General features: G+C 44.0%; 1 protein-coding gene across 3 annotated transcripts in view; it reads right to left on the reverse strand.

The window, feature by feature from the left end:
- The window catches only part of LOC115499268 (F-box/WD repeat-containing protein 12-like), a 48176-nt gene that overhangs the window by 3785 nt on the left and 27447 nt on the right, over positions 1 to 16944 (reverse strand). For all 3 annotated transcript variants that reach the window (XR_004344332.1, XM_032595503.1, XM_032595504.1), the window contains 4 exons: positions 5133 to 5291; positions 4466 to 4676; positions 2967 to 3145; positions 2762 to 2889 (listed from right to left, as the gene is read on the reverse strand). Coding sequence is in view for 2 of the 3 variants with exons in the window: in XM_032595503.1 (XP_032451394.1) it covers positions 2762 to 2889; positions 2967 to 3145; positions 4466 to 4676; positions 5133 to 5291 (677 nt within the window). In the remaining variant the exon portion in view is untranslated. The remainder of the gene's footprint in view (positions 1 to 2761; positions 2890 to 2966; positions 3146 to 4465; positions 4677 to 5132; positions 5292 to 16944) is intronic.

A 16944-nucleotide genomic window follows, 5' to 3' on the forward strand; every position in this document is an offset into this window, starting at 1 on the left:
ATTTCCTGAGGAATCTGTTTTCAATTAGGAATGGGGCATAATTCATTATCATGATTCATTCCAGGGTCCTGATTAAAGCACATTTTTTATTTTTATTTTTTAATTTATATTTATTTTCTAATTTGTTAAAGATTTACTTATTTTTAAATTTTTTTTTAATGTTTATTTGTTTTGAAGGGGAGAGAGGGAGATGGAGCATGAGTGGGGGAGGGGCAGAGAGAGAGGGAGATACAGAATCCAAAGCAGGCTCCAGGATCCGAGCCGTCAGCACAGAGCCCAACATGGGGCTCGAACCCACAAGCCGTGAGATCATGACCTGAGCCGAAATTGGACACTTACCACTAAGCCACCCAGGTGCCCCAACATTTATTTATTTTTGAGAGAGAGAGACAGAGCACAAGTGGGGAAGGGGCAGAGAGAGAGAGGGAGACACGGAATCTGAAGCAGCCTCGAGGCTCTGGGCTGTCAGCTGGTGCAGGGCTCAAACCCACCAACTGCGAGATCATGGCCTGAGCCAAAGTCGGATGCTCAACCAACTGAGCCACCCAGGTACCCCAAAGCACATTTTTAAAAAGATATTTCTTAGTGTCCTACTTATTTGTCACATTGAGAATGGTGTCATTTCAGTGAAGGATGTATTCACCATTCTACATCCATGTAATTCAGTGTGTAAAAACACATATGAAAAAGAAGATTCTTTTTTTTTTTTTTAAATTTTTTTTTTCGACGTTTTTATTTATTTTTGGAACAGAGAGAGACAGAGCATGAACGGGGGAGGGGCAGAGAGAGAGGGAGACACAGGATCGGAAACAGGATCCAGGCTCCGAGCCATCAGCCCAGAGCCTGACGCGGGGCTCGAACTCACGGACCGTGAGATCGTGACCTGGCTGAAGTCGGACGCTTAACCGACTGCGCCACCCAGGCGCCCCGAAAAAGAAGATTCTAAGAGTGCTACGTGCTCAGCTTGAAGGAACAGGGTCATGTCAGTGAATGGATGTGTTGTGTAATGCATGGGTATGTGTTTTAAAAGACGTGCAAAAAAGAAATTTCTAAAAGTGCCACTTGCCTGCTAAGTTGAGAACAGTGTTATTTCAGTGAGAGGCTGTTCTAACCACTCAGTAATGATGTAGAGAATTCTTTAAAGACGCGTACAGAAAAGAGAGGACAAAAAGTGTATTTTGCGGCTGACATGGGAGCACAATGCCTGGCAGGCAGCCTCCCCACCCAGCCTCTTTTCAGCGACCATGAGGACAAGTGCGTGTGCTGTGTGTCCCTCAGAAGACAGAGGCTTTCCTGCCGCTGCAGAAGGAAGCCATCACCGACAGTCCGAGTGTTTGCGGCCTATAAATCGGGACCTCCCCCACCTGAGAGGCTTGTCGCAAAGGCCTCTGGTCACTCGCAGACTCAGCACCACAAGGCCGCAAGACCCCCACGCTGAGGGCAGGGGCCTGAAGGGGTAACAGCACTGGGGCATTAACTAGCAAAAATACAGCACCTGCAGATGTGAACGTGGCCTCGAACTTCAAAGGAATTTGAGGAGGAATCCTGAGTGAAGAAGCAACTGTGAAGATGCCAAGTCCTTCTCAGAATGAGAGCGTCTGGTGGAGGGGGGGCGGGGGGCGCAGTGGGCCTGGGTGGCTCAGTCGGTTGAGTGTCCAACTCTTGCTTTCACCTCAGGCCATGATCTCACGATTTCATGGGATGGAGTCCTGCATCAGGCTCTGTGCTGACAGCACGGAGCCTGCTTGGGATTCTCTCTCTCTCTCACTGCCCCTCCTCCACTCATTCATACTCTCTTTCTCAAAATAGATAAATCAACTTTAAAAAACAATAAGAAAGAGAGCATCAGGCTGTCCAGTACAGTTTGTTTAGAAATTTAAGAGAGAGGGTTAAAACCGACTTACAGGCCAGCTGTCGTTAAGATTTAAGTTGACTCTCTAGTTAATTCTTTATCGTATCAGAAAGTTGAGTTGTTTACTAAAAATGAAGATTCTTCTGTGTTAATTAGGAGTTTGCTTTAATAATTATCTTCGAATGACAACTAACTGAAAACTCAGAAACAAAGTAGGTTATAGAAATCTAGTTTTTAAAATATTTGGTTTTGGGCTTAGTGTTTTTTCATTTACGAAGGTAAGATGTTTGCCCCAGGAGGTCGCATTTACCCCAGACCTCATACCAAGTAACTGATGGCTGTCTGCGCTCTTGTCATGAGCAGGCCGGGGGAGTAAGATCCACGGCCTGTCTACTTTGTAGAACTCACTGTGGCAAGAAGAAACATAGGTGATTCCAAACACTACTTTTAGAACCCAAAGCAAAACTGCCTTCTTCGGGACTTTCACCATCTCACCCCCACTGACTCCACCACCACCCGTACGTGGTATATGGTTTCAGAATCACGTGAGAGCTGGACTGCAGGGCGGTGCTGGGCCCCCCTGGGCCTCACTACGCGTCCCTGGGGGACTGTGAGCAAAGTATCCACATCCCAGAGCCTCTGTTTCATCTGGAAAAGTGGGTAACACCAACTTCAGGTGGTGGCTTTGTACATTAGAGGAGATAATGTACGTGATGCTTAGCATCTTTTTTTTTTTTTTAAGCAGAGTAGGAAACAGCATCTGAGCAGTGACTTGCCTCGGGTGCCCAGACAGTGAGGGAATGGCGGAGCTAAGACCCAAGCCGCAGTCTCACCCTTTCCAAGGGCCATCTTACAGATGCCGCTGGCAGGCTGGGTGAGGCCACTGTGAAGGAAAGTGGAAGCAGTTACCTGGCCCATCTGTGGGAGCCCCCAAGCAGGTGATAGCAGCTCTTGAGGACGGGAGGCTTCGTTTCTTTATTCCACACATAGACTCGCAGGGATAGGTCAAAGGAAGCGGTGATGACTCGGCTCTGGTCCTTGAAATGAAAAGCCAGGTGAGGTGGGGCCACGGGCTCTTCAGGTGGGGGTGCAACACAGGCAAGCCCACACTCACCACCCACATGGACGTGATGGGCCTCTGGTGGTCCTGGAAGGCTGCCAGCTGCACCCCGTGGATGGTGAAGAGCGCCAGCTCCGACCCGGACACCAGCAGGATCACCTGAGAGCCGTGGCCCTTCATGAGGTGAGGAGGTGTCATGGAGTTGGGCAGGAGGAAACTTGCCATCTGTTGTACTTTGTGAAAGAAAAACACACAGACTGTCATCTTGTGATAGCAGCTGGGGGTCCGGAGCACACGGGCCTCACCGAATGTGCCGTGCATGGCACTGAGAAGAGCAGCACTTTTGTGGTCACGCCCACGTTCAATCCCAACCCAAGCGTTCACCCCCTGGAGCCTCCCGTTCACCAGCTCTCCAACACCGATGCCAACACCCTAGTTACGGGCGCTACAAAGATTTGAGGCAATATGCATGTGGAAGTGACAATATCTGCACACATACCCTCCAGGGAATGGGGCCCCCCGCGCTTCCCCATCTACGGCAGGGTGAGGTAAGAAGTGGCTACATGAGAACTATGACATTCACAACATCTGCGAAAAACTGCTGTTGACAATACTATCTTTTATACTGGGTGGCATTCCTCATTTAAAAACAATTAATTGGATCATTTCCTTATGGTGTTTAGCACCAGGAAAAAAAATTACCTCTTTTTTTTTTTTTAACGTTTATGTATTTTTTGACAGAGAGAGAGAGAGAGAGAGAGAGAGAGAGAGAGCGCGCGCGCGCGCGCACAAGCATGAGCAGGGGAGGAGCAGAGAGAGAGGGAGACACAGAATCTGAAACAGGCTCCAGGCTCTGAGCTGTCAGCACAGAGCCCGATGCGGGGCTCAAACCCATGAACTGTGAGATCACGACCTGAGCCAAAGCTGGACGCTCAACCAACTGAGCCACCCAGGCACCCCAAAAATTACCTTTCTTGAAGAATTCATGCTTGTATCAGACAAGGGATTATATTACACATCCCATTTCCCTTTTTTCCTCGGGTGCTAGGAAGCTCAGAGTAAAGTTTATTGTCAAATGATGATATGAAAACAAATGAACATAATATAAAAGAAAAAATGCTAAGGGCCACAGGGCTGGCCAGGCACAGCGACGCGTGGTTTGGGAGACAGAGAAGGCAGAAAAGGAGATGACTGTGGGTCTTATTTGCCTGCTGGCCTAGGAGCTCCTTGGGGAAGAAATGGTTGTGGCTTTTAGTCACCTCTGTGCACACTGAGGACTGAGAAGAGTGCATTTGTCAGAGTTGTGACAAGACAGCGAGGAGGCGAGACTACGTGGCCAGCGGTTACTGTCTGGCTGCCAGGGCCACAGAGAGGGCCCTGCCCACAGCAAGTGCTCAGCCACTCGGCCAGTACATACGATCACAAACAACAAAACAATTGTTGGGCCACTGTATTCACTGAGAGGGAAGAAAAGTGGCCCGAAGGAAACCTGAGCAATCTGTGCTTGAAGCACCACAGCACAACGGTGACAGTCCTGGTACGGGGATCCTTACCCACGACGTCTACTCCTTCCCGTGACTGCTTGGTCCTGAGCTCGTAGGTGGTGATGACCAGCTGCGTGCCGTTGTCATTTCTGTGCGTCACCATCAGCCTGGCTGTCTCGTCAGGGGCCCAGCAGGCTCTGGAGGTCAGCCAGATGGGTAGAGTGGTGGAGACGGGAGGCTCATCCTCCACCAGACACAGCAGGGAGCGAGTGTGGAACACCTGGGGAAACACCATCACGTGGCCCATGCTGCTGACAACCACCCAGGAGCGCCGCAGACCCACACCCAGTGACCTCACTCTGTCTCACGGGGTTGCCGGAACCACCTGTGCACCCCCAGACTGCTGGGACCAGCCCGTCTGGTCTGGCGGGAAACGCCTTGCCCACCAGTCCCACGTTGGTCAGTGTACCAGGACAACCGAATGAACGACTCTGGTGGTTTGGGGCAGCGCCTGTCCCTGTCTTGCCTCTGCTTTCCTGTCCTATCTGCTTGCAGTCTGCTTCAGATGTCTCCTCTGTCCCTGGACCATCCCGTCAAGGTGCCGGTGCTGTTGGCGGGCTTGGTCCTGCACCGGAAGCCACCCTCCTAGACGCATCCACAAGCCTGGGCACAGGCCCCACCACCTCACGTGCACAAAGCCAGGCCCCCCGAGCAAGGGACACAGCCCACCACTGACCTTCGGGCCCAGGTCTGAGTTCTGGGTTGAAGCAAACACCCACTGGCAGTCAGGAGAGCAGAGGAGACTGGTGGGGCTGCTCGGGAACACGCGAGTCCTGGACCGCAGCTGCAGCTGGGGCACCGTGAGCGCATACAGGAAGCCCTCGGCACAGGCCACCTGCAAGGCAAGGGCCACGGTCGGCACGTGGCCTCACCCCAGGGCAGAGGTCAGCTGCCTGCCCGCCTCCCTGCTGAGGCAATGCCACCTCCTCGCACCAGAAACAGGAACGTCCGAACAGGAGGTAAGCCTCCAGAGGGAACCCTCCGCCCGCTCTTTGCAGCCTCCGGGCAGGACCTCCAGTGATTCTTCTCTGTGTGAGACTCAGGCGCTGTCTGCAGACGGCCTTTCTGCCTGTAATACTCCCCGGAACTATTTCTTGTCAGAGGAGACTTCCCACGACCTTCCACTTTCCCTCACTGCGGTGGAAATGTGAGCTGTTCACAATTCTGGCCACTGCAGCACCGAGCACTCCTGTACATAAGCTTTGTGCACCGACACGAGGATTTCCTCCTGCGAGATCCCGAGAGCGGCTTTATTAGGTCAAAGAGCATCAGACTGAAAGAAAACCAACAAGCTTTTCGAAAAAGATCAACCTGGGGTGCCTGGACGGTTCAGTCGGTTGAGCACGTGACTCTTGATTTCAGTTCAGGTCATGATGCCGGGGTGGTGGGATTGAGCCACACTCAGTGTGGAGCCTGATTAGGCTCTTTCTCTCTCTCCCTCTGCCCCTTCCCCACTCATGCTTTCTCTCTCTTTCAAAGTAAATAAACATTTGTTTTTTAAAGCTCAGTCTGGGGCACCTGGGTGGCTCAGGTGGTTAAACATCCGACTCTTGATTTCAGCTCAGGTCATGATCTCACGGTTTGTGGGTTCAAGCCCACATTGGGCCGACAGTGCACAAAGCCTGCTTGGAATTCTCTCTCTCCTCTCTCTCTGCCCCTCACCCTGCTCACATGTGTGCTCTCGCTCTCTCTCTCTTCACAAGATAAACTTAAAAATTTTTTTGAAAAGAGCTCAATCTATGTTCTTATGCATGTACAAAAAAATACCTTTTTCTCATCCAACTTATTACAATGCTAATCTTTGAAAATGTTTGCTCACCTAATAAGTGAAAATAAAAGCCTCAACCTTTTTTTTTCCATTTTTAACTTTTTTTCCTCAAATTTTTGAAAAGCCTCATCCTAATGTCACTTTCTTACCAGTTAGCAATTACATATTATTGACCATTTGTGCTGTTTTTTTCACCTACACTCTATGCTTCATATCATCTGCTATCGGTGCTTTGTTAAAGAAGATACAGTGTTTACTCACAACTTTTCATGGATCTTAATGTTATTCTCTGGTTCAGATGTTTTGGTAATCTGAACAGAATTTTAGGTAAATCAAACCTATGTAATTTTTCTTGACTCAAAACCATTTATGTATTTCCAGATACCTTTATACTCTTGCCTTCTATATTAGTTTTTAATTATCTTAAATATATTTCTACTGAACGGCATGGGAATAACTTGTTTTCTCTTCCTGACCAAGTCTTCAGTTTCTCAAATAGCTTCTCCTTCACCTATGGTTTATTTTTTTTAATTTATTTTTTTTAAATTAGCATCAGGTGCAACAATGGTTTCAGGAGTAGAATCCAGTGCTCATCCCTGCAAGTGTCCTCCTTATTGCCCCTTGCCCATTTAGCCCATCCTCCCACCCACAAACCCTCCAGCAGCCCTGTTTGTTCTCTGTATTTAAGAGTCTCTTATGGATTTCCCCCTCTGTTTTTATATTATTTTTGCTTCCCTTCCCTTATGTTCATTTGTGTTGTATCTTAAATTCTACATGAGTGAAGGCATATCTGTCTTTAATTGTGCTTAGCATAATACACTCTAGTCCCATTCACATTGTTGCAAATGGCAAGATCTCATTCTTTTTGATTGCCGAGTAATCCTCCATTGTCATACATATACCACATCTTTATCCATTCATCTGTCAATGGGCATTTGGGCTTTTTCCATACTTTGTTATTGTTGATAGCACTGCTATAAACTTTGGGGTGCATGTGCCCCTTCAAAACAGCACTCCTGTATCCTCTGGATAAATACCTAGCAGTGCAAATGCTGGGTCGTAGGGTAGTTCTATTTTTCATTTTTTGAGGAACCTCCATACTGTTTTCCAGAGTGGCTGTACCAGTTTGCAATCCCACCAGCAGTGCAAAAGGGTTTCTCTTTCTCCACATCCTTACCAACATCTGTTGTTGCCTGAGTTGTTAATTTTAACCATTCTGACAGGTGTGAGCTGGTATCTCATTGTGGTTTTGATTTGTATTTCCCTGATGATGAGTGATGTTGAGCATTTTGTCAGCTGGCCATCTGTATGTCTTCTCTGGAGAAGTGTCTATTCATGTCTTTTGCCCATTTCTTCACTGGAGTATTTGTTTTTTGGGTGTTGAGTTTGGTAAATTCTTTATAGATTTTGGATACTAACCCTTAATCTGATATGTCATTTGCAAATATCTTCTCGGTTTTTGCAAACCATTCCATTGGTTGCCTCTTAGTTTTGCTGACTGTTTCCTTTGCCGTACAGAAGCTTTTTATCTTGATGAGGTCCAAATAGTTCATTTTTGCTTTTGTTTCCCTTGCCTCCAAAGACATGTCAGGTAAGAAGCTGCTGCAGCCGAGGTCAAAGAGGTTGTTGCCTGCTTTCTCCTCGAGGATTTTGATGGCTTCCGGTCTTACATTGAGGTCTTTCATCCATTTTGAATTTATTTTCTGTATGGTGTAAAAAAGTGGTCCAGGTTCATTCTTCTGCATGTGGCTGTCGAGTTTTCCCAGCACCACTTGCTGAGGAGACTGTCTTTATTCCACTGGATATTCTTTCCTGCTTTGTCAAAGATTAGTTGGTCATATGTTTGTGGATCCAATTCTGGGTTCTCTATTCTGTTCCTTAGATCTATGTGTCTGTTTTTGTGCCAGTACCATATTGTCTTGATGACTACAGCTTTGTTAATACAGCTTCAAATCTGGAATTATGATGCCTCCAGCTTTGGTTTTCTTTTTCAGGATTGCTTTGGCTTATTCGGAGCCTTTTCTGGTTCCATACAAATTTTAGGATTGTTTGTTCTAGCTCTGTGATGAATGCTGGTGTTATTTTGGTAGGGATTGCATTGAATATGTAGATTGCTTTGGGTAGTTTTGACATTTTAACAATATTTGTTCTTCCAATCCATGAACATGGAATGTATTCCTTTTTTTTTTTTTTTTTTTTTTTTTGGTGCCTTCTTCAATATATTTCAGAAGCTTTCTATAGTTTTAAGTGTACAGATTTTTCACCTCTTTGGTTAGGTTCATTCCTAGGTATTTTATAGTTTTGGTGCAATTGCAAATGGAATCAGTTCCTTGATATCTCTTTCTGTTGCTTCATTATTGGTGTATAGAAATGCAACCAATTTCTGTACATTGATTTTATATCCTGCGACTTTGCTGAATTCATGGATCACTTCTAGCAGTTTTTTTGGTGGAATATTTTGGGTTTTCCACATACAGTATCATGTCTTCTGCAAAGAGTGTTAAGTTTTGACTCCCTCCTTGCCGATTTGCATGTCTTTTATTTTTTGTTGTTGTTGTCGTCTGATTGCTGAGGCTAGGATTTCCAACACTATGTTGAATAAGAATGGCGAGAGTGGACAGTGTTGTGACTTTATGCGGAAGCTCTCAGTTTCTCCCCATTGAGGATGACATTAGCGGCGAACCTTTCACATATGGCTTTTATAATCTTGAGGTATGATCCTTCTATCCCTACTGCCTTAAAGGTTTTAATCAAGAAAGGATGGGGTATTTTGTCAAATGCTTTCTCTTCATCTATTTAGAGGATCATGTGGTTCTTATTCTTTCCTTAATTAATGTGATGTATTTCATGGATTGATTTGCAGATATTGCCTTGCATCCCAGGAATAAATTCCACTTGATCATGGTGAATAACCCTTTAAATGTACTGATGGATCCAACTGGCTAGTATCTTGTTGAGATTTTTTGCATCCATGTTCATGAGGGAATTGGTCTGTAGTTCTCCTTTTTTTTTTTTTTCAAAAATTTTTTTTAACATTTATTTATTTTTGGGACAGAGAGAGGCAGAGCATGAACGGGGGAGGGGCAGAGAGAGAGGGAGACACAGAATCGGAAGCAAGCTCCAGGCTCTGAGCCATCAGCCCAGAGCCTGACACGGGGCTCGAACTCACGGACCGTGAGATCGTGACCTGAGCTGAAGTCGGACGCTTAACCGACTGAGCCACCCCGGCGCCCCTGTAGTTCTCCTTTTTAGTGGGGTCTTTGTCTGGTTTTGGAAATAAGGTAATGCTGGCCTTGTAGAATGAGTTTGGAAGTTTTCCTTCCATTACTGTTTTTTGGAACAGCTTCAAAAGAGTAGGTGTTAACTCTTCTTTAAGTGTTTGGGGGCACCTGGGTGGCTCAGTTGGTTAAGCATCCAACTCTTGATTTTGGCTCAGGTCATGATCTCAAGGTTTGTGAGTTCAAGCCCCACATCAGTGCAGAGCCTGTTTGGGATTCTTTCTCTCCTTCTCTCTGCCCCTACCTCACTCTTTCTCTCTCAACATAAATAAAATAAAACTTAAAAAAAAAAATAAATAAACGTTTGGTAGAATTCCCCTGGAAAGCCATGTGGCCCTGGACTCATTTTTTTGGGAGATTTTTGATTACTAATTTGATTTCTTACATTTTTTTTTAATGTTTATTTATTTTTGAGACAGAGACAGAGCATGAACAGGGGAGGGGCAGAGAGAGAGGGAGACACAGCACCCAAAACAGGCTCCAGGCTCTGAGCTGTCAGCACAGAGCCTGACATGGGGCTCGAACCCATGAACTGTGAGATCGTGACCTGAGCCGAAGTCGGACGCTTAACCAACTGAGCCACCCAGGCGCCCCACTAATTCAATTTCTTTGCTGGTTATGGGTCTGTTCAAATTTTCTATTCCTTCCTGTTTCAGTTTTGATAGTTTATATGTTTCTAGGAATTTTCCCATTTCTTCCAGATTGCCCATTTTATTGGCATATAACTGCTCATAATATTCTCTTATTACTGTTTGTATTTCTGCTGTGTTGGTTGTGATCTCTCCTCTTTCATTCTTGATTTTATTTATTTGGGTCTTTTCCTTTTTCTTTGTGATCAAACTGGATAGGGGTTTATCAATTTTGTTAATTCTTTCGAAGAACCAAAGAACCAGCTCCTGGTTTCATTCATCTGTTCTGTGTTTTTTTTTTTTTTTTTTCTGGTTTCAATACCATTGATTTCTACTCTAATCTTTATTATTTCCTGACTTCTGCTGCCTTTGGGCTTTATTTGCTATTCTTTTTCCAGTCCTTTAAGGTGTAAGGTTAGGCTGTGTGTCTGAGACCTTTCTTCCTTCTTTAGGAAGGCCTAGATTGCTCTATACTTCCCTCTTATGACTGCCTTTGCTACATCCCAGAGGTTTTTGATTTCCTCTTTAATTTCATGGTTAACTCATTCATTCTTTAGTAGGATGTTCTTGAATCTCCAGGTATTCGTGGTTTTCCAAACTTTTTCTTGTGGTTTATTTCGAGTTTCATAATATTGTGGTCTGAAAATATGGATGGTATGATCTCGATCTTTCTGTACTTGTTGAGGGCTGATTTGTGTCCCAGTATGTGATCTACTGTGAAGAATGTTCCATGTGTACTTGAGAAGAATGTGCTTTTAGGATGAAATGTTCTATTATCTATTAAGTACATCCGGTCCAGTGTGCCACTCAAAGCCATTGTTTCCTTATTGATTTTCTGCTTACATGATCTGTCCTTTGCTGTAAGTGGGGTGTTGAAGTCCCCTATTATTATGGTATTACTATCAATGAGTTTCTTTATGTTTGTGATTAATGGATTTATATATTTGGGTGCTTCCACTTGGGGGCATAAATGTTTACAATTATTAGATCTTCGTGGATAGACCCCTTAATTATGATATAATGCCCTTCTTCATCTCTTGTGACAGTCTTTATTTTAAAATCTAAATTGTCTGATAGAAGCATGGCTACTCCAGCTTTCTTTTGTCGACCATTAGAATGATAGATGCTTCTCCACCCCCCTACTTTCAACCTGAAGGTTATCTTCAGGTCTAAAATGGGTCTCTTGGAAACAGCATATAGATGGATCTTGTTTTGTTACCCATTCTGTTACCCTGTGTCTTTTGATTGGAGCGTTTAGTCCACTGACATTTAGAGTGAGAACTGAAAGATATGAATTTAATGCCATTATGTTGCCTGTAGAGTTAGAGTTTCTGGTGATGTTCTCTGGTCCTTTCTAGTCTTTGTTGCTTTTGGTCTTTTTAGTTTTGTTTCATCTTTCTCCACTCAGAGAGTCCCTTTTAAAATTTCTTGCAGGGCTGGTTTAGTGGTCATAAACTCCTTTAGTTTTTGTCTGGGAAACTCTTTATTTCTCCGTCTATTTTGAATGATTCCAGCCTTGCTGGATAAAGAATTCTTGACTGCATATTTCTCCGATTAAGCACACTGAATATATCCTGCCACTCCTTTTTGGCCTTCTAAGTTTCTGTGTGTAGGTCTGCTGTGAACCTGATCTGTCTTCCCTTATAGGTTAAGGATTTTTTCCCCTTGCTGCTTTCATAATTCTTTCCTTGTCTGTGTTTTTTGTGAATTTGACTATGATATGCCTTGTTGATGGTCAGTGTTTGCTGAATCTAGTGGAAGTTCTCTGTGCTTCTTGGATTTTGATGTCTGTGTCTTTCACCAGATTAGGAAAGTTTTCTGCTATAATTCTAACATAAACCTTCTATCCTTTTTCTCTCTCCATCTTCTGGGACTCCTATGATTCAGATGTTACTCCTTTTTAATGAGTCACTGAGTTCTCTAATTCTTATATTGTGCTCTTTTGCCTTAGTTTCCCTTTTTTTCTGCTTCATTATTCTCCAGAATTTTGTCTTCTATATTGCTGATTCTCTGCCCTGATTTGTCCATCCTTGCCACCATGGCATCTATTTGAGATTGTATCTCAGTTACAGCATTTTAAATTTTGTCCTGACTAGATTTTACTTCTTTTATCTCTGCAGTAAGGGATTCTATGCTTTTTTCAACCCCACCTAGTATTCTTTTATCGTGATTCTAAATTCTAGTTCAGACATCTTATATTTGTGTTGACTGTCATATCTTCCTGTTCTTTCTTTTTGGGTGAATTCCTTCATTTTGTCATTTTGGAGGAAGAAAAAAAGTTAATAAAATAAATAAAAATTAAAAACTAAAAATTAAAAACAACACAAAAAATCAAATAATGGAAACTAGATCCTAGGTGTGTTTTAGTCTGGTTGTTGAAAGAAGCTTGATGTAATAGAGAAAAAAAGGGAAAGAAAAAAAAGAAAATTAAAAGAAAGGTAAGAAAAAGTTTAAAAATTAAAAATATATATAATAAAATAGAATAAAATGAAGAAAGTGAAATAGAATTTTAAAATTTAGAAAAAATAAAAAACACAGTAAAAAGAACTTTAAAAGAGAAAAAAAGAAAAGAAAAATAGAATTTTCTCTTTCTGTATCCAAGAAAAAGGAGAAAAAAAATTTAAACAAAGGACAGGGGCAAAAAGAAACAAAGAAACAAAGATGAACCAGCAAACAGATTGAAACCCAAATGAAGTCCCATCCAGTTTCCCTAGAAATAAAACGATGACGCACTCTACAGTCTGTACACTAAGCAGGCAGAGTGACTTGTGCTGGTCTTCTAGGGGGATGTGCCTGGAGGGTACGGTTGGGCGGGGTTTGGTGTAATGGCTCCATTCTCCATTAGATGTCACTGCTTAGCTTACTGAGGTGGATCAGCGTGGTGTACATGTGTATGTGTGTGTGCGCGCGCGCGTGAGTGGGGTGGGGTGGAAATGGCTTCACCTAGCTTCCTAGCCTCTGGCACAAGAACTTTGTGCTCTCACCGACTGGTAATCAAGCCCCCTGCTTTGTCTCAGGCTTCTGTCCACTCCCCACTTCTATCCTGTCCGTGTTCAAGCTGTCAGCCTGCCGGGTGCCCCTCCCTTCCAAGTTTTAGCTCAGATGGGGCTGTATCTCCAAACCCCTCACTTCAGAGAACCCTAAGGCTTGGATGCCCCCTGCACTCTGGGGGAGGGTCTCGCTGAGCAATGGCCGGGTGCCAGCTTGCCCCAGAAAATGTTCAGCAATCACACTGCAGCAAGAGGTTGAGAGATTGTGACAGATCACGACACACAGCCAGCATCAGGTTTCACCACACTGTGGCACCTCTGTCCCAATACCAGCAAACATGGCTGCTCTCCAGGGTCGGCTGGGACTTTTGCCCGTGGGGAGGCTGTCTGGCCTCTACCAAATGCACGCCAAGCAGGGGAACCGCTTCTCATGTGGCCCACAGACCGCCTGGACCACACTGCCTGCTCCTGGAGATTCATTCCTCACCAGAGCACTGCCAGATATTGAGCCCCAGAATTTCCAACTCTATGCTCCACCGTTTATAGAATCCTAATGGTAGTGAAACCCTCTCCTTTCTTCAGCCATGAATGTCTCTGGGGAACAGATTTATTGTTCAATCCTTTGTAAGAGTTTCCACTCTTTCTCCTTCTCGCCAGCTGCTTTCAGGGAAGTGCTTTTCCTGCACGATCCTGGTGTGCCGCACTCTCCCCCTTCCCTTTCTCTGCCCTCTCTGCAAAAACAGCTCCTTACCCTCCACGGATTTTTCTCTCCCAGTTCACCTCTCCACCTCACATACCTGCCAAGTTCTGTGGCTCAAGTTATGCAGATGGTTGTGTTAATCCTCAGATAAAATTTCCTAGGTGTGCAAAATGGTTTGGTGTTGATCTGGCTGCATTTCAGGGATGAGACAAGCTGAGAACGTCTATGCTGCTCCGCCATCTTGGAAAAAAGCCTTCACCTACTGTTTTAAAAGGACATCTTTCCACAGGCATTTACACATGGAACCCTCTCAGGACTTTGTATTCTGTTCAACTTACTTAAAGATACCTATTCCTACTGGCCAAGAAAACACAAAAACTTCACAATGTGCAGAAAATGGCAGGCAACATTCAAAGTCATTAGAAGGAAGAGAAAGTAAGTGAGAAGCAAAACTTTTTAGCTGATTCCCCAAAGAACAACTAGGAACCAAGATACCGGTAGCCACACCCCAACATGAATCAAATTATCATAAAATAAGCATGTACAGACATGAAAGAACACCCTGAATCAGACATTTTACACTCAGACCGAAATGGACAAAAAGCCAAGATGTGAAATAAGAGTTAAATTAATTCAGGAAAGATTATGAAGAAAAAACTGTCTTAAGAACAGCGATATGCCTAAGGGAGAATACATTCTACTGGACCCATAAGGACACTAAAGGGAAGAAGGAAAATGGGCAAGAGAACAAAGACGGAATAAAGAGTTAAGATGCATCCAAGAGCAGGTGTCCAAGAAGACAGGCAAAGACGACCAAGTAAAAAGACAAGTGAAGCTCCTGCAGGAAAAGCAAACAATTAACAGACGAATACTTAAAACTCATGTACAATGAAATTTTCTGCAAATAAAACCTGAATCCATATACTGAAAGAGTACATATGTTCCTGGAAAATTCAACTCCAGACAGTCACCATAGACATCTCACAACAAAACTACTACCCTTTAAATATTTCAAAAATCATATGGGTCTTTGATTTAAAAGTCCCAAGTGTCTAACAAGGAAAAGTCAAGGTCGGAGTAGACTTTTCAACAGACACATACACAGTGAAATAATATTTTTACAAAATTCAAGACAAGTATGAGCCAGGGATTTAAGGCCCATCCAGGCCATCCTTCAAGCCTCCAGGCTACAGAAAAGCAGTGTCAGGCCCACTGGGATCTGCACAAGGATGCATCCACGAGACTTCCTTGGGGATCTACTAGAGAATGGGTCCCACCAGATCACAAGATACAGGGAAAATGTCACCAGAACTGGTGTGGCTACTACATACAGTACACTATGGGTCAAAGAATTAAAAAAAGGAAAAAAAAAAAAAAAAAAGGAGACAAGGAAAAGGTGTGTAAATGTTGCATGTTCTCAAAAAGGTGGGAATAATGGATCTTCAAAAGTGGGAAGACAAAGGCGAAGTATCAAAGTAGAATAAGTTCACCGATTGCCATGGGAGGTAAGTGGTATCATTTAAAGCCAACAAAATAGTACATAGGCTTGAATAGAGAAAATGGAGACAGAAAGTATTAAGACAAAGGTAACCACCCCCACAAAAATACAAACCTTTCTAAATAACATAAGATATCACCACTACCCAAAAACATGTAAAAATGGGAAAACATATTCAGAGAAAGGAGCTCAGTGATGGTCCACATCACACCCTAAATGTGACATAAAACAGAAGTTGAGATCAGGCACATAAGTTACACTGTTCAATATAAATGGCTTAACTCACTTTGTTAGAATAAAAAGATGATCAGATTGATGAACAAAAGAAAACATGGCTGAATATTCAAGAGGCTCAATCAAAACAGAAAGTTTAACCATGATGGAAGGGTAATGGTGTGCCAGAGGCACACACAAATCCTTGGAAAGCAGGTGAAGTGGTCCTGATACCAGAAAAGGAAGGACTCAGGCCCAAAGTAGGAAATGCAACAATAGACACTTCCCCACACTGTGAAAATAAACAAAAGGAAACCTCATTTAGAATGGAGTCCAGGGCACCTGGGTAGCTCAGTTGGTTGAGCGTCAACTCTTGGTTTCAGTTCGGGTCGTGATCTTACAGTTTGTGAGTTCGAGCCCTGCACTGGGCTCTGTGCTGACAACATGGGAGCCTGCTTGGGGTTCTCTCCCCTCCCTCTAGCTCTCTGCCCCTCCCCCACTCGTGCTCCCTCTCTCTCAAAAAAAAAAACTTAAAAAAAATAATAATAAAATAAGATGGGAGTCAGGAGGTGGGCACTGGGAGTGCCCATGCCAAACACTGGTTGTTACTTGTAGACCCAACAAGAAGAGAAGGAGCTCACAGGTGGATGCTACTGTACTACCCCAGCAGGAGGGAGGAAGGTTCCTTCCTCACCAGTACAGCCTAGCCAATGAGAGGCAGTCACAGCTCAGCCAATGAGAAGCCACTCAACTTCCGGCTCCCAGTTTACTCCAACAGACTTTTAGTTTACAACAGCTCCTCCCTATTCCCCCTTTCCTCTATAAAAGAGCCTCTCTCTCCTTTATTTTCTGGACTCAGCTATAGTTTTGCCATGACCACCTTGTCTTAAATTGCAATTCCCTGCTATTCCCAAATAAACCCATTTTTGCTAATAAAATAACTGGAACTTTTATTTTCAAAGTTAACAATATTAAAGGCTGTAATTCACAACAAAGAAATAAAACCTATTACACCTATTTAAGAAACACCCCCAATAACCTTTATGAAGCAGATACAAGGAGAAACAGAGTGAAACACAAGAATACTTAAATATTTATGGGGCGCCTGGGTGGCTCAGTCAGTTAAGCATCCGACTTCGGCTCAGGTCATGATCTCACGGTTCGTGAGTTCGAGCCCCGCATCGGGCTCTGTGCTTGACAGCTCGGAGCCTGGAGCCTGCTTCAGATTCTGTGTCTCCCTCTCTCTCTGGCCCTTCCCCTCTCAAGTTCTGTCTCTGTCTCTCTCTCTCTCAAAAATAAATAAACATTAAAAAATAATAAATATTTATGCATATATTGTGACTTTTTGAGAGGGGGGGAAGAAAAGAGAGAGAGAGAGAGAGAGAGGAAGGGACAGAGAAAGAAAACCCCAA

The sequence above is a fragment of the Lynx canadensis genome, chromosome D4, assembly GCF_007474595.2.
Source record: "Lynx canadensis isolate LIC74 chromosome D4, mLynCan4.pri.v2, whole genome shotgun sequence".
Taxonomy (NCBI): domain Eukaryota; kingdom Metazoa; phylum Chordata; class Mammalia; order Carnivora; family Felidae; genus Lynx; species Lynx canadensis.